Source organism: Zootermopsis nevadensis, unplaced genomic scaffold (genome assembly GCF_977971745.1).
Source record: "Zootermopsis nevadensis isolate Lab colony 2312 unplaced genomic scaffold, Znev_1.0 Znev_ptg000025l, whole genome shotgun sequence".
Lineage (NCBI taxonomy): Eukaryota > Metazoa > Arthropoda > Insecta > Blattodea > Termopsidae > Zootermopsis > Zootermopsis nevadensis.
In genome coordinates, this window is record NW_028259157.1 from 10,480,408 (window position 1) to 10,503,412 (window position 23,005).

The following is a 23,005-nucleotide window of genomic DNA, read 5'->3' on the forward strand; positions in this document are numbered from 1 at the left end:
CCAATTTATATCTTATTTTTCACATATTCATATATTATAAATAAGTTCCTATGCGTTTTATATTATTTCTTACCCTAATATAATGTAACTCAGTGTAATTTCGTCGGAAATTGATATTTTATGGTTAGATACTTCATGTACAAAATATTAACAGAGTATTATGTGTAGTGTTCATGAAGAGTAACGACAGCATTGTAAAATTAATGATTATATACTGGTAATAATAATAATAATAATAATAATAAAACAATGACAACTGAGATGGTATGTAGCTTGAACGGAATAGATTTTAATGTTCATGGTGACGAATATGATGATGATTATAATAATAATAATAATAATATCTATAATGAACGAGTAACTGGGAAAATAATAGGATTTATAAGCAGAGAAATTTTAGAAATCCTGACTCTTATTTAGCTACGGATCTGAACCCAGGCCCACTTTATTAGAGGCAGGTTTGTACGAAAAACTGCACTTCATTGGTGCATAACTGCAGTTTTACAGATCAAAAGAATGCGCTGCTAAGCTTACCTTTAGCTTTCCTAGGTCCCATACTTGTAAATATTATTTCGTGCACAAACTTTGTCGTCCGACAACTTAAATAAAACTAAAAAAAAAAAAAATTATCTAAGCCATTCGAGACGTCCTGTCTATTGTAAACAAAAATCAATTTGTCAGAACTCAGCGTATTATTTCCAAAATACTCGAGCGTTACTCCAACTCCCACAAGCACTTTGAAAGACGCCAGCAAAGTGACTTCAAGTAGGGGCTGCTTAGAGTTAGATTACCTTCCTATCATCGACAAAAATTATGGCTGGATCACATTTGGAATACGTCATATCCTATCAAAACTGAGAAGAAACTTTTAGTATCGGTTTTAATGCACAGAAAGACGCCCGTACGGCAAAAACAGGACGTTGAATACTTGCCAAACGTCAAAAATAGATCCTGTTGCACATGGAAGGGAATCTCTTTAAGGCCTACACGCTGAGTGATCAAATGTTTCGGCCTGAGACGGACAGAAAGAAAAATGAGTTTAAAACTGAAAGGGAAGTATAACAACTGTTTCAATTGAAAACAAACGCTACACAAAGTACAACGCAGTTACTGTTATCTGCGATCCAGAAAGGCGTAAGCAGAAATCATCTCCAGAAATCAGAGTCGTTATTGAGAAACATGTACTCCTTTTAGCCAGTCACAAAATTCCTGGCCTTTTATAAAACCCTAAAGTTCATTACACTCTTCACAAGAGCCCGCCACCGGTCCTTGGGGTCCCATAATCCTTGTACCCTATTTCATTAAGATGCATTCTTACGTGTTATTTATGTTCTAGAGTCAGCGAAGAACACCTTATGTTTTATATATTACTCCATATTTATTAATGTTTTCTTTAAATCATTGCTTTACAGACTAATATTGAACATCAGATGAACCACGCCTTATAAAAAACAATACCTTCGTTCTAATATATAAGAGTAATCTGATAAGAACATTTCAATAAACTGCATAACATTGTAAATGATTGTAATTCGAGTTTTAAATTTTACCAATCTAATTTATACCTGAGGACGGTTAAATATAACCGAAACATGTCGTAAGAGAAACGTTCCAATTTGTAAATCGATCATTCGATGCGGAACGTGAAATGATATTTTAAATATTTTATATATTTTATTATCTTATTAAAATTTGTGATTTGACGGAAAATATTAAAATATTAAAAATATTAACCTTATGGGATAGTTCACGTCTGTCTGTCACGTTTTAGCAACAGCCAAGTGATCTTATTTTTGGAAGACCAACTACAGAATTCAAGGGGTCTCATTATCATGAAACGATCACCTGTGATTATATAATATCTGTGCAAAAATAACCAAAAACGAAAGAAACGAATTCGGATCACTTTAGTGAAATAACGATCTAAGTGACGTGGCGTTAAGAGCAGCTTTGGGATGCCAGCAGAAAATCTACCCCGACGATCGAGTCATTAATACGTGTTTATATTGTTGCTAAAATAATAATAATTCCTCGATGAATTATTTAGTGACCCTCTGAGAATACCTGAGGTTGTTCTGAGGATTTCGGATACCAAGTCTGTGAGGTGTTCCTCGAAAAATTTCTTGGAGCGGGGCACCAACGAAAATCTCCGAGAAAATCCAAGTCGGTGGGATTTATCACGTGCATAAGACGAGGGCAGCGTTTAATTACCTTCATTTGAAGCAGACCCCGAACATAATCTGTGCTATCAGGCTCAGGCCAAGGTAAGCCTCGGCCTGCGCACAAGCAGAGAGCAAATGGTTGAAATGTTATGTAACAGTTGCGTGTTTGTGGGCAGGGGGAAATAGAAGTCGATCTGCAACCGAGATTTTCAACCAACTGCTATATTGAACATGGATTAAGAAAGGGGATTCACGGGGGATCTCCATAAAACTCGCTCACGAAAACAAACAATATTCAGCGATGGCTCAGTTGCTTCAACGCCGCAGAATACTGATATTCTAAAAGAGGGAAGTTACTCATTACATGATCTCCCGTCGACTCTTAACGTAACACGAAATCTTTATATCTAAGCAGTCGAACGTGCAAGAGTTTTTGCCAAGTCCTGGCATGTATCCAAATTCGTACAGCAAGGAATATTGATAGAAAATGAACTGAATGCACAGAGCCTCCATTCAGAGAATCCTGTCTTGTGGTGTGTTGCTCGCTGTTAGAATTATATAATGTAGTAGGACAGTTACATCTAAATTTTGTGAGAAGACAGAGGACGCTTAACAAGGAGACCTAACAGAAACATTCAAAGACGAAAGAACATGAAATAGTCTTTATTTAATTTATTACGCTGCTAATTCGATAAGAAAGGACAATATTTGCTTGTCGTGCGTTCCTTGAACGACGTTTGTAAAACTGACATGGATCCACCCGGATGTTTCACTTATTAAACTCATGAACAGATCTTGACGTAATTTGGTAAAATGACCTAAAAACATGGCACATCGCACAAAATACTTACTTAATATCTAAAACTTTCATTTTAATCGTTTTTAATAAGCTGATTGTCAGTAAGGAAGCGAGCGATAGTTTTACCGGTAATGGATTTATTTCAGGGCTGAAGACAGAGGCAACTGGAAATTAATATGGAGCATGGAGGAATTAAATCCGGGGTTGCGAAATCTATCACTTGATTTAAATAATCACTTGCCACCCAACTTTGCTCAGTGAAGTACGGTCTCCGCTAGGAAATTAGTAATTTCTTACAAAAAGGAAAGAAGTATCTGTATGATTTGAGGTTTTCACAGCGGTGAGATACTTCTTTGAAGATTTCTGTCATCGCCCTGATGACGGAGGCAGTATGACCTCTGAAACGTTGGTTAACATCGACCAGACTACACGGCGCAACAACCCAGAAGACAGAAATCTTCATACTCTGATGACGGAGGCAGTATGACCTCAGAAACGTTGGTAAACATCTACCAGACTACACAGCGCAACAACCCAGATGACAGAAATCTTCATACTCTGATGAAGGAGGAAGTAAGACCTCTGAAACGTTGGTTAACATCGACCAGACTACACAGCGCAACAACCCAGAAGACAGAAATCTTCATACTCTGATGACGGAGGCAGTATGACCTCTAAAACGTCGGTTAACATCGACCAGACTACACAGCGCAACAACCCAGAAGACAGAAATCTTCATACTCTGATGACGGAGGCAGTATGACCTCTGAAATGTTGGTTAACATCGACCAGACTACAAAGTGCAACAACCCAGAAGACAGAAATCTTCATACTCTGATGACGGAGGAAGTAAGACCTCTGAAACGTTGGTTAACATCGACCAGACTACACAGCGCAACAACCCAGAAGACAGAAATCTTCATACTCTGATGACGGAGGCAGTATGACCTCTGAAACGTCGGTTAACATCGACCAGACTACACAGCGCAACAACCCAGAAGACAGAAATCTTCATACTCTGATGACGGAGGCAGTATGACCTCTGAAATGTTGGTTAACATCGACCAGACTACAAAGTGCAACAACCCAGAAGACAGAAATCTTCATACTCTGATGAAGGAGGAAGTAAGACCTCTGAAACGTTGGTTAACATCGACCAGACTACACAGCGCAACAACCCAGAAGACAGAAATCTTCATACTCTGATGACGGAGGCAGTATGACCTCTGAAACGTCGGTTAACATCGACCAGACTACACAGCGCAACAACCCAGAAGACAGAAATCTTCATACTCTGATGACGGAGGCAGTATGACCTCTGAAATGTTGGTTAACATCGACCAGACTACAAAGTGCAACAACCCAGAAGACAGAAATCTTCAAAGAAGTATCTCACTGGCAACAGATTGGCAACTTTCCTGAAGTCTGCGGTTGTACATCTCACGACTACTAATCAACGACAAATTGAATTATTGGTTTCAAACGCCTAAGAGACCATTCTACTGTAAATACATAACCTCACTTGCTCAACATTCACTGTCATTTCCCAAGTCATCGACAACGTTGCTAACCGGATAATTGTAGGATTTGGAGGTTTTCACGGCGGTGAGACCGAAGATGGCTGTCTTCTGGGTTGTTGCGACTTGTAGTCTGGTAGAAGCTTACCGACGTTTCGGAGGTCCTTGCTGTCTCCATTATTAATATAATGATGCTCATCGTTCTACCAGACTACACGGGTCTGCAACCTAGAAGACTGCCATTTCTAACTTAAGAATCAACCATGTGCAGATAAGAGATCATAAAAATAACATAAAGTAATTTCCCTCATATCAGCTTCGAAAATTTTGTACTAGTCGCTTAACGTACCTGGCCTTCACCAGTTCATAGTTCTTAACCTCCTGACATCCGGATTGATTTACTGAAGTTGCAGCCAGACGTAAAAGAGTCTTGGAAACGGTGGGCCTCTGCCACCAATAAATTATCGAACCTCTTCTTTCCACTTTGAGCGTTACTACGCTTCGTATATTTTGAACGCCTCTAACATCGACTGTATATTGTTTTAGCGTATACTTTCTTAAAAAAAAGGGCTAGTGACATCTGTTGTGCTTGAAACAGTATTTGTTTCTTTAATTTTATGATTCTGTTTGCATAGAGCAAACAACGATACTTTTCGTATCTTTATGGAGACAGTGGGTGAGACTGTGATGGATAAAGTGAAGTATAAATCAAAAGTTTGTACCCATTGTTCGCTAACAGTTGTTTCTCCTTAGGAGTCAGAGACTTAGTGATGAATGCGAGTTACCTCCAGAGCAAAGAATCTCACTTTCGGGAGGTCTCTTGGTTGGGTCGCGGAACTAATTTGTCTCGGAGTTCCATTTTCTTTTAAACCCCACCAGCAGGAATCCCACAATTTGGAATAATGTTTTTAGACAAACTGTAACATATTCTTTCACTTAATTTCAACATTCACAGCTTTGCTGTACAATTACACATTGCAAGTCTAGGTTTCTGAATTCTAACTAAACATCATGGAACAGTACTTTTTGAGAAGCTTACAGTCGCTCGGCTGGTCAAGATTATCCCCACCTTATACAGAACCAAAATGTTAATTACCGTGTTAACAAGAGTCGATAATCAGTCCCTATCATAAGCCAGTCAAATCCAATCCACGCCTTCCATCATATTTCCTCAAGGCCCATTTTAATGTAATTCTCTCATCTACGCCTAGATCTTCTAAGTGGTTTGCTCTCTTCATGTTTATTGATTTAAATTTTATACGAAATATTCATCTCCCTTGTGTGTGCTACATTCCCCGCTCATCAAATTTCACAATTAATATTAATGTTCTCCGCAAAACAAGTGCATAGATTTTATTGATTAACATGACATAAAATTATATTTTAGGGAAAGTCATTGATTTTGGTTGGTTTGTCTCCAGCGTGACGCGTTCAGTGCCAAATGGTGATTCAGTTGGAAATATGGCACCTCGAAGACGCTCATATAGTTTGTTTGCGAATTGTGTCTGTGTGTTAAATTCATCATGAGTTTGACATGTAGAAGACAAGAGCAATGTGCTGACAATTTCATTAAATAAACGATAGCATGACGCCCAGAGAAGAGATAGGTTCAAAGCTGCCACCATTGTTTGACAGATTAGAATGGGTCCGCAATGCAGTTTCTAAGAACTGGAGGATAATACTGGAACATGTGTTAAATATATCGCAGAGCGCTGATCAACACGTGGAAGAACGAAATAGTTGACAGATGGTTTCCTGCACTTCGATGAACGATATCCTGCAGACAGAATTTATCGCGAAGATGGCTGTCTTCTGGATTTCTGCGTTGTGCTGTCTCGCGTACAGGTAGAGGCCTTGCGACAGGATGTTCGCTCGTCCAAGGAGTCCGATGAAATGTCTAGAACACGTGTGAAGAGGCCAGAGTCCTTCAAGAACTCTACAGATAGTAGTTGTTGTTGTTGTTGTCTCGTAGTTGACCTAATTTTCAGAGGTGCTTTCTGCCTCATCGCCCTAAAGATGTAGGCTGCGAGGACCTCTGGAACGTCGGTAAACATCGACCAGACTACACAGCGCAACAACCCAGAAGACAGAAATCTTCATACTAAGAATCGCCCTGATGACGGAGGCAGTATGACCTCTGAAACGTTGGTTAACATCGACCAGACTACACAGCGCAACAACCCAGAAGACAGAAATCTTCATACTCATCGCCCTGATGACGGAGGCAGTATGACCTCTGAAACGTTGGTTAGCATCGACCAGACTACACGGCGCAACAACCCAGAAGACAGAAATCTTCATACTCTGATGACGGAGGCAGTATGACCTCAGAAACGTTGGTCAACATCGACCAGACTACACAGCGCAACAACCTAGAAGACGGAAATCTTCGGACTCGTGAGGTTCTGACATCTAACACAGAGTTCGCCAATACAGGAGATCGTGCCTTGATACGTAAATATATCCGAAATCAGAATTTAGGCAACTGCCCTTCACGCACAACTTAGAGAGATGTTGGAACACTCAGTTTATGGCACTCATCGCACACTAAACAAATATTACTTAGTTTTCAGAGCTGGAATGTCTCTATGATTTCATGACCTGCAAACATTAATTAACCTATGGGTGTGTACCTACTCGCAAAAGCATAACGATGGCTTCCATGGCAAACAGCCCATAGTAGCAAAGGTCCCTTGATATGTTCGGTAATTCAGAAGAAAATTAGTTTTACAGTAATTTAATTTTTTTTATTTTTCAAAAGCGTTAGTCAAATTTTCGGGTGTTGTCAATTGTGTAAATATATCGTAAAAGACAGCTATGAAAACCTGACCTAAAAATTAACAACTTTAAGAAACAAAATATGAGAGAAATGTAAACTAATATAAAATGGTTAGTGATTACTGAGCTTGCTTCTTTATGTTTCGCCTTGTTTTTTCAGCTCCATAAGACGATAATTTTTTAATGAAAATATATATCACGGGTCACAGAAGTTCGAGCTGTTTCCTTAGTCTTAAAGTTAGTTCAACATATATATATATATATATATATATATTTATTTATTATTTAGTGTTCTGTCTGACGACAGGTCCATATGAACAGGATCCTTCCAACCTTTTATCGGACTGGGACCTGTTCATATACGTTCTTGGCAGATGATCCAGAAGTGGTTTGCCATTGCCTTCTTCTGTGTGTGAATGGGATGCCACGGAGAAACCGGGGAAGCCCCCGGAGGAAAACTCCGTGTTGCCTAGACCACGGCCTTGCCCAACACAAGTTATAAATTCGGGAATCGAACCCGAGACCCCAGGATTACAAGGCCAGCGTTCTAACCGATAGACCACCTCATCTTATTATTATTTAGTGTTCTGTCTGACGACAGGTCCATATGAACAGGATCCTTCCATCCTTTTCTCGGACTGGGACCTGTTCATATACGTTCTTGGCAGATGATCCAGAAGTGGTTTGCCATTGCCTTCTTCTGTGTGTGAATGGGATGCCACGGAGAAACCGGGGAAGCCCCCGGAGGAAAACTCCGTGTTGCCTAGACCACGGCCTTGCCCAACACAAGTTATAAATTCGGGAATCGAACCCGAGACCCCAGGATTACAAGGCCAGCGTTCTAACCGATAGACCACCTCATCTTATTATTATTTAGTGTTCTGTCTGACGACAGGTCCATATGAACAGGATCCTTCCATCCTTTTCTCGGACTGGGACCTGTTCATATACGTTCTTGGCAGATGATCCAGAAGTGGTTTGCCATTGCCTTCTTCTGTGTGTGTTGGGATACCACGGAGAAACCGGGGAAGCCCCCGGAGGAAAACTCCGTGTTGCCTAGACCACGGCCTTGCCCAACACAAGTTATAAATTCGGGCACCGCCGGGAATCGAACCCGAGGCCAGCGTTCTAACCGCTAGACCACCGTGGCGAAGAAATGACGTAATATTTTATTGTGAGAAAAATGGGTTTGTCTGCTAATTGAAATGATTATCTTCTCAGAGGTAACTTTAAAGCTAAGTTGAATTGTTTTAAGTTTCTTATAGGGGACAAACACACACACAGCGTGAGACTTGCCTCACAGAACAAAGTAAGTGTCCTATAAAATATGGCTTGCAGTTGTATCTCCTTACCACATTTCAACGTGCAGCTGGAGATATCAACGAAAGCGTAACGAATACCAGAATGTGTAATGCAAAGTAAGGCTGTAATCCGAAATGTTCCCATAAAATGTTTGTATTTCTGTGATACGTTTCATCAAATGAGCGTAGCCAATAAAATTGCCCCGAGCAACGCGCATTAAGTCATTAGAATTGTTATTTTCTAGCGTTCTGTAGTTACATGGATTTATGATCCATTACTATTCCCTGCCAAGTTATAGAACATTCTGGTATAAAGCGACAAATTTCACTGGAATTCTGTCTCTGTTGTAATACTGACTATTTAACTACGATCATGTTCCACAAGATAGAAAATATCACCACAACTTATTCTTATATGATTGTTTAAAAGACTTTAAAATGAAGTATTTGTAAATGTCTTATTTTACAGAAGTGTAAGTCTATATTCCATTACATTCGAAAGACGTAATCCCCTTCTAGTGCAATTGATGAAGACGCTAAAGAAAATAAGACATCGTTATCTCAGTCAACAAGCCTTAACACAGCTGAAGTTGTTATGAAACGTTAAAAGGTTATTGGAAACATTTTTGACAAATCGTGCAACTTTGAAGAAGACTTGGTTCTGTCAGGGGCGTTAACGAATGGCCACATCTTAACGTTAAGATATTTCTCTCTCTCGCGTTCAGTAGTTGCTAGGATACTACCTTTAAATAGGCCATGACCACCTCCTTTCAAATTCCTCACATACGAGGTGCGATCGGAAAGTTTAAAGACTGTGTCAATAGAGGGCGAACCGGATGTAGTACGAGCTTCTGCCGCTAGGGGGTGCGGCCTACATTCATAGTGAATCAGTGTGCCAGCCGGCATCATCGAATTAGTATTTGTTTCTTAGTTACGGGCGTTTTGGTAGTGCATTACACCGACCCTCCTGCGATTTCGGAATGGCGTGTGCATCAAATTTTGCCAAAGACTCGCCAAAACGGCTACGGAAACCTATGAAATGCTAAAGCAAGCATTTGGGGAGTCCGCAATGGGTCGTGCACAAACTTTTGTGTGGCATTCACGTTTTAAAAATGGCCGAAACTCTGTCGATGATGACGAGCGTTCTGGACGACCATCTTCGAGCACAACGCCCGAAAATGTTACGAAGATTCGGCAGGCCATTCACGAAGATCAATAACCTAACCGTGGCCAAATTTTAAAGCCTATTACCTGTGTAGAACCGTCTCCAGACTTATTAAGGAGATAAAGCTTAGCATCAAATAATTCTGGCCCCATTTTAACATCAAAACGTCGATTTCTATACGTTTCTCGTTTTACGCGTTTTCGTCATACGCGGTGATTTGCAGGAACGCAACCCCCGTGTATTAGGAGTCACCTGTAGAACATATACAGTTGAAACAGCATCGTGAAACATCTAAAAGTCAATGAAAGGATGTAGTAATGTTATAAAATATGATTCGAAATACTACAGTAATTTCTCACCAGAAGTGGATTCAAGAGTCTGCGATCATCTATCTGTATTCTAGCTTTGCTATAAGTTATAAGGTTTATGATATCCATGGTTTATATTTGTTGTACCCGTGGAAAACAGCGATTTGAGCGTCAGAAAATCCACATTTGTTAGTGAAAGGGCTGCAATATAATTCAAACCAGTTTTCTTCCTTTCAGATTAAGAAATATGACGTCAGTTTGTAACACTTTTTATGTTTTGTATGAAATAGTAGTACATATTTCATTGCTTTTAGTGAGGGAATGGAAATCTTATTTAAGCTTAGATTGCTCTTAATAGTTACTGCAGTTGTCCCAATCTCCAATTTTCCACAAAGCCTCAGTCTTGTAATGCGCGGTATTTCTTTTTTCAGAAGTCGATATCGAGAATCAATGTTCTCAAATCGTGGCCCCCAGGCCTCATGGAGTGTTCCGAAGTGTGCGGTCCGCGTATATTTTTTTATAACATGCCGACTGCGTCAATCTGTACGATGAAGAATATTTCCGTGATATAAGAAAATATTTTGTGACAGCGGCTGCAATTTACAATTTAATGAAGAATTTGAAATCGAGAAGATGCTTTCGAATCTTGACAGACACTAATCTCGATAAAGAAACATTATCCAAACAAATACAGAGCCAAATATCTCACTGATTGATTTATTTTTTTAAAAAATGAGTGATATATAAACCTGTTTATAATAGGAACATTCTTAATACATTTCCATAAAGTTTCCAAAAAATTATTCATTTATAACCTTGAGGCGAGTCTATAAGTAAGCGTGGATTTGTTCCTCTGTTTGGAAAATGTCGATAAACTCTGATCTAAAAATATACGGCTTATAATAGATTTGTTACTCTTAACATGGTTTCAGACACTAAACAAAAAGAAAGTGTAATGAAAGTAGAATATTGGAAATGCACTTAATAACATTTTTAACTGGTTAAATTTTTCTAAAATTCTATTTTGCGTTTTTGCCCGCAGTTTTACGTAAAAAAATAATAATTAAAAGACGAAGGGAATATTTTGATAAACTGGGCCCGCTGTCAGTTTCAGAAGAAAATCTCTGCTCCAAGGAGTTAGTCACATAATTTTTGCAAACAGACATTTTCTAGCAAGATCTGCAAATCAAAGTCCATTTCCTCTTGTAACTGAATTTGAAGTTCACCTTTGCTAAAGAGGGGAAAAAGAGAGAAGACAAATGAAACGCGAATGCGTGTACCGACCGTAAAGGAGATGCCATTCTTCATTCCGGTAGATCCAAGTGGAGTGACGGGGAAAGCGGCTGGTGGCGTCGACGTTCCCAAACCGACGCCCTGAACTGGGATCGCGGAACGAACCCCTCACTCTACGGATGCTCATTGCTGACTGAGCCGTGCGAGATCCCGTGGCGAGCCCCAAGGAATCAGGAAATGGGAAGGAAATAGGCGAATTGGACTCTTGAACGAGAACTTAGGTCCGTCACTCGGGGATCTAGCCTCTATCTGCGTCTTGTTACTCTGGTTCATGGGGTCAACTGGCATAACGTAACGTAACAAACGATTCGGCTACGATACAATCGCCAAATTATGTCACACATAGAATTCCTAACAAATTCATACTATTTTGTTTAGAGCGTTTAACTTCAAAGTTAGGTATGGGACATTGTTACATCGAGCGAATTGCATAATTTAAATTGGTATTATTGAAACCAAATACATGTTGTAAAATTAATAAACTTCGTTGTATAATTTTGTGTTGATATAAAATGAACAAATAAATGAATATCCTAAAAATTGTCTTTCAAGCCCTGGTATTAGTAAAATTATTAAGTTTTACAATAGTATAAAATAAATTTATGATTATTCTGAAATCAACGTATTCCTTATAAAAGTTCTCTAGTCCTTATTTTCTCAATTACTCTCTTCCTTAACTTTGTTTATTCTCAAAATCTCTTAACGCTGGTATCCGGCTTAAAACTTGTAAACCAATATCATAACCAGAACATCTTATTTTTAATTCGTGTTGGCCTTTCGTGTGTAACTCTCACTTATTTTGATGGACAAATAATAATAAATTATTTTTTATACCCTTCTGTGTCCTTCGGTGCAAGTTCCGTCTTGATACAAAGATCCTACGCATTTAGAAACTTTAAAATTAAAAAAAAAAAAACGCCACTCACTGGGGTATGAAGGTGCAAACCGAAATGGACTGATTCGCTGTATAGATCGGAGGTTCCCAAAGTGTGGGGCGCGCCCCCTGATGGGGAGTGGTTTTTTTTTTTGGGGGGGGGGGTTATGAAAAACTTTTTTTTAACGAAATATGGAGAAATATTTTTGCTTGGTTGAGGCAGTTTAGTTGTCTTACATTGCTGTAGAATGAACGGCAATATAAGTCTACGTACAGTTAGGGACCCATCCCACTAATCCAGGTATGAAGCGTATATTTTATTACAGTTTTTTTTAAAATTAAATGTATTGAATAACATACACTAAATTATAAAAAAAATGTGTAAAAATTTTAATAAAATTTTCTAATCACAAATGATGATGGTGATATTCTTCTAGGTTTTGCGTCGTGTAGACTCGTCGGCAGGTACTAAAGTTTCGAAGAAACATACTGTCTCCATCTTCAGGATTGAAACACTTCAGCGTGTTTCTCCGAAACGTTGGCATCCACCGCCGAGTCTACACGGCGCCAAAATCCAGGAAAAAAAACATCATCACCATTAAAAGAGCATGCCACAGGTCCATAACCTATCACCATCCCATTCTATTTATTTCAGATACTTTTTAATATTATACTTCCATCTGTGCCTATGTTTTCCAAGTAGTCTCTTCCCTTCCTTTTTCAGACAAAGATCCTGAGTGCATTTATCACTTCTTCCGTGCCTCGCCTTATCCTTAATTTTATCAACCTAATTACACTTCGTGAGGATTACAAAAATTAAGTATTCTATCATTTATTCTTTCTCAGATCCGAATATAGCCATTTATACTGTAACGAGACATTTGCGTTCCTGAATAGAGCCGCGTTATTAAAAATCGTGTTATATAAACCGTTAGTTCAATTATAATTAAGATATTAGGGGTAGAGATTTCGGTTCCACCATCACGAATATATTTTTTCCCACAACAGTTAGTCTTATTATTAATGCGATGTATTACTTTAGAATAATAATTGTGTTAATGATAATTTTAAACAGGAAAAAAATAGAGCCCGTTTCACACCTGCGTTCACGGTTTACTTCTCTGGATTTCTTTATTTCGATAACGCTATACCCAACATGCACCCGAGTTACGTAAAAACAGCTTTCTCTTATAAATCAGACGCGTTATAGCCAATTCGCGTTATGAAAACAGCGTTAAGAGAGAATGACTTTACTTTACCTCGCCGTTCTCGAACAAAACAGTCACAACCTGGTTCAGTTCACTTCCCGGTATTTGCCTGGAGAGGCATAGACAAACCAAACCTTAGCTGGGATGCTCGATATCGATATCTGAACAATTTACATGTATCGATATAACAGCGAGTTTGAGTAAAAAATCGACTTCGTATGTGCGCGTTTTTGTAGGCTGTGGGAGTTGCCCCAGGAGCAGAGAATCTTAACCTTCATTTCCTGAAAGCACCTCTGAAACTTCGGCAAACATGCCAGACTACACAGCGGAATAACCCAGAAGACAGCCATCTTAGTACACGCAGCCTTGAGAACCTCAAATCTCGGTCAATTCATATATACAGAAAGTCGCGCTCTTTAAAAAAAATATATATACAGCATGTGCAAGAAGATCGGGTCCTAAGAACAAATTCTACGTTACAGGTAACCCTACTAAATTGAAACAATATTAAAACGGTTTGTGAGATTCGAGATTTTTCGTGGTAGTGACGATAATATTCTTCTGGGTCTTGGCGCCGTGTACACTCGTCGGTCGATGCCAGCGTTTCGGAGAAACATATGTCTCCGCCTTCAAGGTAGGCAAACGTTATGGATGTGTGCAAACAGAATCACGTAACTTTTGATACATAAATTCTCTTGATGGAGTATCAGTATGCCAAGATATACGTTAAATCCTTTGCCTCTTTCATTCATAATTATCCTGATCCGCTACATTACCCATTACCAGTTAACAACTCACTGTTAAATAGTCATGTGTAAGTTATCTTTGAATCCAACAGAGCTGAGCTACCAGCTGAGTGTAGAGAGAGTTGAAGAAACGTTAAGAACTCAGTCCTACATTTCCTTCATCACAATATACTCCTCGGAACGGATAACATGCTTCCTCAGCAGGCGCTCATCCTGTTGACAAATGAGCAATCCTGTGGCAAGAAGCCAGCCGGATAAACAGCATGCATTATTACCCCCACTTCAAGTGTGAGCTAGTAATGACAGTCTGGAGCCAGTCTTTCACGATTAAAGCGCAAGGCACGGATCCCTATACAATTGAATGGTCTGTCATTAACGATGGAAACACTTCCGCGGTTCCAATCGAGTGTTCAACTTCGACTTTCGAGAATATCGAATATTATCTAATGTTTAGACAAACAATACGGTTGCTATCTTAAGAGTGGTTATGTTATGGTTAGGCGTTTTTGAAAACATTATGTACGGCAAGTGGTTGGTGGATCCAAAAACCAGATCCATGAAATCCAAATCTCCGTCCATTACCTGTCTGTATAAGGCTTCTAAAAAAACAGAAAAATTACATATTCGCCCTGGAGATAGCTTAAATGTTTTCCGAAACGTTAAATAATTTTAACATTCGACGCAGCTAATCTCCTGCTTTGTATGAAACCTCTCAGGATGTTTATTCTGAACGCACCCAATCGCTTTCTTTACTTCTACAAAGCAAACAATGGGATGCCGCAGTAAAATGGGCCAAAATAACAAATTTTAATCCGAAACAATTCATTGCCATCCTCACTTTGCTATTAACTCTAAATCTCTAAACCTCAAAACAACAGACCGGAGTACGATTTCAGGTTCTCACGGCGACGAATATGAAGACTCTTCTGGGATGTTAACGTCGAGACCTAGTAATCGAGGCATACGCATCTCTGAAACGTCGGTCAGTTTCTACGAGACTACACGCAGCGACATCCCAGGAGTCAAAAGACCAGGGCAGCAGGAAAAAATGTCGATTCACTCATTAATTAACGTCCTCTAAACTGTTAAATCATGATAACTTGCAGTCAATGATACTGATCATAACCTTGTAATCGTTTATGTGAAACAATTTTGCTCTGTGGCTACGGTGACAGAATGTAGGCGAAGTTAAAAGAAGAGAATGTATCGATTACTCGCGTTCCACTCCACGTCGTTGCATTACCAGTATAATGAAGTGGTGTCAGAGTTTATAAACGATTACTCGGAAGTGACGCGTAGAAAAACACTGTGACGTGTTTTAAGGTTATAAAACGACAAAGGCAAACCAGGTGAAAGTCGTTAAGATAATTAACACGGGGCTGGACGGACACACGGTCTATAGGTCTTTTATGCGATAAAAAAGACAGATGCTGGCGCCATTATTAACTGGTATACCTACGTCATGTTTCGAAAGCTATATTAGTAAATATTTAATTAAATGCACTACATTTTAATATCACCCGCGACAGATCTATTTTTTTTACGTCAGTCGAAGTTTCAGTTGGCATTACACAGATTTCCCAGAATTCCCTTTCCAGTTAGTTAACCTCGGGAGTTAGCAAGAATAAAACTGAATCAGTAAATTTATGATTTAATCAAAATAAGCCAGACGTTCATTCTGTATTTTCGATAACAACTAAAAAAATATATCAGAGTTTCGTATGAAAAAAGTACGTGATATAATTTCGTAAAATTATCTTGGAATAATGACATTGACGACACAAGGAAATTAAACTCTGATTAAATGCGAATCAGAAGCAACATTCGATATCACATAAAGTCTATCATTTTTACGCTTATACCACGTAGACGACAAAAACTTTTTTTTTAAAAAATTCGAACTATAAAAAGAACCATACAGCATTCCACCAGCAATCGGCTATCAAGTAAGTGTGGATGGTAGAAGTGAAATAGAAAACGCCGTTCCACTGTTGCTTTGAGCGTCAGGAATGATTCATTGCCCCAGTTCACGATACAGACTAATAATAGAACATGCTCTCATATCCGCAATGGAAACTATAGACGGTATTCTAGCAAAAAGCAAACGAATTATTTTGAGTTCTGTTACGGCCAGCGACACATAATATTTTCATTACGACTTGTTCAGTCTCTAGGCATACTTTGCAGTTTTATTCCTTGTACTTGGATGTACAGGTAAAATGCGTCAATTTCCTCATTATATCCAAAAGCTACGTATCTCTTACCTACAAAACAGATAATTGTACTATTCTTCCGGCACTACTTCCGTAACGACCACTGGAATCACGACTATTTCTACAAAGTGCATATATAACAATTGACATGTAAGATTTGAGGTTTTCACACGTCATACTGCCTCTGAAACGTTGATTAACATCGATCAGACTACACAGCGCAACAACCCAGAAGACTTAAATCTTCAACAATTGACAGGTTAGGATGAGGTAGGGTTCGTTTTTGTGTTACGTCTTAGGAGCAAATCTGGCATCAACGTGAACGATACTGGGTGAGTACGATTGGAGGTTTTCATGGCCGTGAGTCTTCTCGGTTGTTGCGCCGTGTAGCCTGGTAGAAATTTACCGACGTTTCAGAGGTCCTTGCTGCCTCCATAATCAGAGTGATCGTCCTGATGTTGGAGGCAGTAAGGTGCATTGCAGGGGACGTAGGTAAATTTGCCTACTTCCAAACATCGCTGCACTCTGAGTGAAAGTTCCTGCAGGTCGACTCAGGTTTTCAGCTACTATAAGCAACTTATAAAATAAAAGACATTTATTTTAACTTTGGTAGTAAAATACCATACGTATATCGATAAACGTTTTAAACACGAGAAGTATTATTGAACAAGTTAAGCGAAAGTGACGGGTTGCCGTATTTCAAATAATTTATACACATATTTTCGTCTTATTTGCACAATCTGGCAGGTATTAAATGTTTACTTTGTGTAATGAGGCTACAATGAAAATATTCTTTGGATTATTACATCAGTAGTTCAGTTCAGACGCACGGAATAGCCAAGGCGCGCTTCATGAACGTCATTTATTTTAATATGGCGGCAAATTTGTGAACAGACCAAATCAAATCGCATGAAATCGATAGCGTCCAATAAGGCCCCTTCATTTCTTATTATTTGTGTCTACTCACGTCTACGTCCGTGGAGCTTCCTTTGGCACTGCTATTGTAGGCAACCCGCAGACACTGCTGGAGCTGTGCAAACGGCATTACCACCTGCAGCCTGAGCACTGACCTGTACTCCTGTTATCAAATGGGGACTCCACAAGAAAAGCAACTCTCAACGGCTTATAAAACAGTTCGACGCAAATTTGTTCATTCCATTCTCAGATGGTCAGCAGACGACTCTGCAAAGGAGGAGGTAAGTAATTTTAATTTAATACACATTTAGACACCTTTAACATTTTACATTCAAATACAGAATATTATGAATAAAAGACACAAAGCCCATGGAATGACACTGTTTACATTGTCAGCTCCTCTCTGACATTATAAAAGAAAGGTCTCTAAGTCCAAATTATATGAGAATTTAAAATGTTTCATTTTATGCTTAGTGGGAATGTTTGTCATTCCTGTTCTGGTAATATTCATATACTACAGCAACAGAAGTGTTTACAGAATGCATTTGGCGTGGAAATCTTCATCTCTGACCTGGTACTTGGCTAGTGTCTTTTAGTTAAAGTTTTAAGGCATATTTACATACCGTTTTCACGACACTGTGGCCATTATCTTCGCGGTATAACGTACATGAACGGCTGGTCGACACATGTAAAAGTGTCGTGGCGTATTCTAAATTCCACTCCATAGCTGTTTTCGGACAGTATATTCAATTCATATTCGTAACAATTTCAAAGTACAGTGACCATGCATACACATCGCTTGATTCGAAAATTATTTGAGGTTAAAAACTAAAGTACCCAATCTCACTAATCTTCAACTTAATTTAAGATTTATTTTATAAAAATCATTTTTACTGAACTCATCGCCGTATTATAAATACAATCCTTAGACGAATTAAAACTGTTTCAAAATAGAAATACATAATCCATTCTACTCCGAACACATTGTTTTAATTATGGTGACGCAATAGGCACAAGTCAATACACGTACCAGAATAATATTATGCCTTTTAATTTTTTTCAGTTATCGTAAAAGTAAGTTTTTATACTTCCATTATTGGCCTTCAGTTGAAATACGAACTGTTGGAGCCTTTTCATTTCCTGGGGTTATCATGTGATGTAAATGCAACGCTTTATTTTAACGGATGAAGAGTCACGTAACAGTACTCAAATCATTATTTGAGTACATCAATTGAATCACGAATTTTTATAACCGAGTTAAAAATCCTTATGACCAAAAATGTCACTTTCCCAGCCACTTCACAAAATATGTACATCCACCACCTGTTTACTGATTTTAGGTTAAATTACCAAACCCTCCAGATGTGGGTGACCTTGTGAATATACTGCGTTCAATAGGCTTCAAACTTAGACACTTTGACAAATGTGAACACAGAACGCAGTATTCCATGTCTACATCTACCAGCAGTTTGAACTCGGTTGCTGATGGCTTTAAGAACGCAGAATGCAGAGTGGAAATTACATGCGGTCATTCTGGATTACGAGCCATTCTCGAATCTGTAGTAGGAGAATGCCGATGTCCTCCTATAGAAAGTGCTACCCAGGCAGAATTCTGGCAAATTAGTGGCAGTGCTCCAGTTGCTCAGGGCAGTCAGGTAAATTGTTTTTAAACATATGGTAGCTATATGTAGTTCTGAAGATTTCTGTCTTCTGGGTTGTTGCGCTGACTACACAGCGCAACAACCCAGAAGACAGAAATCTTCAGTTCTGTTTTAAGTCTGCACAAATTGCCTAAAATAGTATAAGTACTGATTTTGAGAACTGAAGTGTATGAGAAGGAATGGCAATTAGCAAAGTTAAGACAAAGATGACTGTTTTCTGAGTTGTGCTATGCAGTCTGTTAGAAGTTTACTGACATCGGCAACCTTCTACAAGACTGCGTGGCGCAACATGGTAGAGGTTTACTGATGTCAGTCATCTTCATACTTGCTGCCATGAGAACCTCCAAACTCACAAAGTTAAGGTGGTTATACTGTGCTGAATTTAAGACACCTGTTTCTGACATTGACATAATAATTTGGTTTTATCCCAATTAGACATTGGAGACAGAACTATTTAGACTAGATGTGCTGACCTTGACATTTGTATCTTGCGCCTCGGAACTCATTTCTGGATTTGTATGCATGCATAAATTTGGACTTCATTTGCAGGAGTCCATAAGTAGTGTGCAGGAAGCTGGGAGCTCTCTTGTGCCTCCATTAGCACCAGAAGTGGCTGCAGTTGTCAAGGATGTCATGATCAGAGTGCTGCATATCACATCAGATCCTGGTATCGGAGAACTAGATACTTCAAGGCATTCCCTGCCTGGAAACACACAACCATATCTTTCACATCATCGATCTCTTGACATTCTTCCACTAACGAGCTCATCCACTTCAAAGCAGTTTGGATCCACGACTGTAACTGTGGAAATTTCTGAGCAAGATAACAAGAATGTGCTTCCTCGGACAGTATCCAATATGGTGTGTATTATTAATATATTTGTTGTTCAGGGAAATGTTTGGACAGTTAAATTGATTTTGTCTGTCACCTGGTGTAATTCTTGGCAATGAAAGCTGTGATGGTTGAATTAAATGGTGAGTTGACACTGTAGTACTGGTTATTTATTTAGAATTATGTGACAGTAATATTTTATTTACTCCAACAATTTGTTGTTATATGGACAGTAAAGCTGATGTGGCAACTCACACTGCACATAAAATAAGATGTTACAGTGCAAGTGTTGGTCAGAAGTGATTGTAGTAAAACGTACGTGTATTAGGAAAGTCAATAAGAAGCACAAACAATGTTTTATTGGTTACTTTTAGTCATATAAATTGCATTAAATTATAGAGGCATTGTGCATTTTAAGTTCAAAAAGTAGGACTATGATTTGTGGTGAGAATACTGTACGTGATACCAAAAGACAGTATATTCATAAAATCAGAAGAGAGGTGCTAATTAATTAACATTAATATTAACAAATGACTTGAATTCTAGATAAGAATTCACTACTGATAAACAATGAGGTTTTAATGATGAGTTGTTTTTGTATCCTTGAAAATGATTATATACTTAAATGAAGGCTGGATCATGTGCTCTGTTACTATAATATACAGCTATTTCTTCATAAAACTTCCAGGAATTGTCAACATGCTCTGTAAGCCCTGTCTCTAGGAGTGACAGCACAGGAGATTTAATGAAACTTCATGAAACATGGGACACGACAACTCATAGACAATCTTCCAGCCCCACCAGCATCCTGTCTGGATCCCTTGAGAGAATGAGTTTGACTGAAAAACATGGTATCTTTTGTCGTTTGGAATTTGCAAAGCGCAGTATCAACGAGGCCATGTCAATGTTGAAAGTGCAGCCACTGCCTGTAGATACCACCTGTAAGAAGGTAAAACTATGTCTGCACATACTTAACAGAGAATATGAATTTTTTTAAAATATCAAAACATGTATTTTACAGGAAAAAAGTATTTACCTAGATAACTGAAAGTGTTAGACTCACCAACATAACTTGTAATAAACTTTTATATGTAATGTCTTCTGATTTTAAGACCCTGTGTATTGTAAAGAGTCTGAGTAGGGTCACCTGGAACAAAATGTACAGATTTACATGAACATCTAACTGTGCTAATAAATTGAATAGAATTGTTGTGTGTGTGGTGGAAAAAATATGTTATCTACTCATTTCATCACTGGTAAAACTTAAATGTTTCGCAGTCATCAAAAGAATGCCCCCGATATCTAGGATATCTTATTTAACATTTTATTTTTGATTCACAAATATTTTATTAAAGTAATATACATTCTTATGTTTTACTACTGATAGGTGAGGGTAGACAACACTTCAACTCCATCTTCACAAGCAAAGAAAAGTGGACTAAAGAAAATATCTGTAACTCCAGGAACCATAAGGAAATCACCTGTAACTCCAGGAACCATAAGGAAATCACCTGTAACTCCAGGAACCATAAAGAAATCACCTGGAACTCCAGGAATCATAAAGAAAATGCCTGGCACTACGGGACATGTAAAGAAAACATCTGGCTCTTCAGGATCTATAAAGAAAATATCTGGAACTCTAGGAACCACAAAAAGAACATCTTCAATTCCAGGACCTAGCAGTTCAGTGACTCAATCTAGAGCATCTGCTGAATCTTTGCTATCAGAGAGAGCTGAACCTCCACTTCCTCGTAATAGAAAGTTGTCTGCTACTTTATCAAGACCAAGGATGACGCCATCTCCCCAACAAACATATAAGTTAGTATCTTCCGGATCTGTGTCAAATTCTCAGAAACTTGATGTGCCTTCTGGTGATGCAACTGTTCACACACCAAGCAGTGCTGGAACTAACATTAGCACAGGTTCATCATCATCTGCTTCATCAGCTTCTTCTACAAAAGCTCGTAAATTGATAAATGCTGTAAGAAGGGTTTCACGTATATCTTCATCTGGAGGCACTCCCAATTCTAAATTCTCACAAAAGGAAAATAATTAGACCACCTTGGCTGGCTACTGATCTACAGACACAAGTACAGACTGTAAAAGTATTTACATTAAGCAGTTCGTCACCTTAAAAATGCATACTGATTAGCATGAATCCTATTTTTCCACATCAATATGACATATTTAAACATGCATCATGATATTTACAAAATGTCGGTACTGTGGAACCTCAAGAAAATACTACTGGAACTCCTAGTAACAAAAACCTCAGATAACAACAATAAACAAACTATATCACAATTTATGAAGAACAATGAAAACTAAAGAAATTCAATTGTAAACATTTTTCTGTTGCTCTTTAGCATTTCCTGAAGGAATGTTCAAGCTTTCATTTCATTTCAAAATGACAGCAGTAGCATCAGTGTATCTTAAACTTCTAGTGTGAAGAATAGTATCAATTTAATACAATTTACAATATTTACTGTTCCCAATATTCATATCTTGCAGAGACTTGTTTTCCTTCTTATAATGAGTACTTTGTATTTAGGCATAAACAGCTGCAAGTATAACTTCAGACCATATCTTTGATATATTCCATAACTTGTCCTTTTCTTTTAAAACCATTTCTGTAACTTCTTTAGTACACAAATGAATACGTATGGACTAACAAACTTGTTTAATATTCTGCATGATTATAGATCATACTATGTGTCATGGAATGATAAGTCAAAGATGCTCTGAAGATCACAGAATTATTTTTGACTAGAAAATTATTACAGTAATCTGTTTACACAACAATTTTTAGTTATTCATACCTACCAATAGAACCCCAAAACTTCTCTTGGTTCTGGGCAAATAAGGAAATAAATTAACCAATTGTTACATCCTTGTAGCATTATTACCTTATTGATAAAACAGTAACATTTTAGCATGTACTTAAAAAAGTTATATTAAAAGAAATGTAAACATGTTATTTATTTAAAAACTTTTTAATCTACTTCAAAAATCTTGTAAGAAACTGATTTAAGTGTTCATAGATTCAAGTGAGTGCATCTTAATAAAATTTGATTTAACTTTGGATGTATTGTTACATTTATGCAAATCTCCATCATTTTCCCAACCTGAGAACTGTAACATGTTTCAGACGTAATAACTGCAAAAGAATTGCTGGAGTGACCAAAATTTATGGACTGGAATGCAGAACTTTTCTGACTGGATCACACATTGCT

The 23,005-nt window shown here is 38.2% G+C and overlaps 2 protein-coding genes across 4 annotated transcripts in view; one reads left to right on the top strand and one right to left on the bottom strand.

Annotated features, from left to right (window-relative positions):
* Positions 1 to 17,445, bottom strand: part of LOC110833512 (solute carrier family 4 member 11) — a 39,379-nt gene extending 21,934 nt beyond the window's left edge. The window contains exon 1 of one of the 3 annotated variants that reach the window (XM_087355726.1): positions 17,332 to 17,445. Coding sequence is in view for 2 of the 3 variants with exons in the window: in XM_022071677.2 (XP_021927369.1) it covers positions 11,315 to 11,450 (136 nt within the window). In the remaining variant the exon portion in view is untranslated. Of the gene's footprint in view, positions 1 to 534; positions 751 to 11,314; positions 11,517 to 17,331 lie in introns of those variants that run through there. The other 2 variants (XM_022071677.2, XM_087355725.1) reach the window with 2 other exon arrangements.
* Positions 17,427 to 22,854, top strand: LOC110833514 (uncharacterized). The gene is made up of 5 exons (XM_022071680.2): positions 17,427 to 17,560; positions 18,620 to 18,934; positions 19,490 to 19,801; positions 20,461 to 20,721; positions 21,160 to 22,854. The coding sequence occupies exons 1-5, from the start codon at positions 17,453 to 17,455 to the stop codon at positions 21,826 to 21,828; spliced, it is 1,665 nt and encodes a 554-aa protein (XP_021927372.2). The 5' UTR covers positions 17,427 to 17,452; the 3' UTR covers positions 21,829 to 22,854.
* The last annotated feature ends 151 nt before the right edge of the window (positions 22,855 to 23,005 follow it).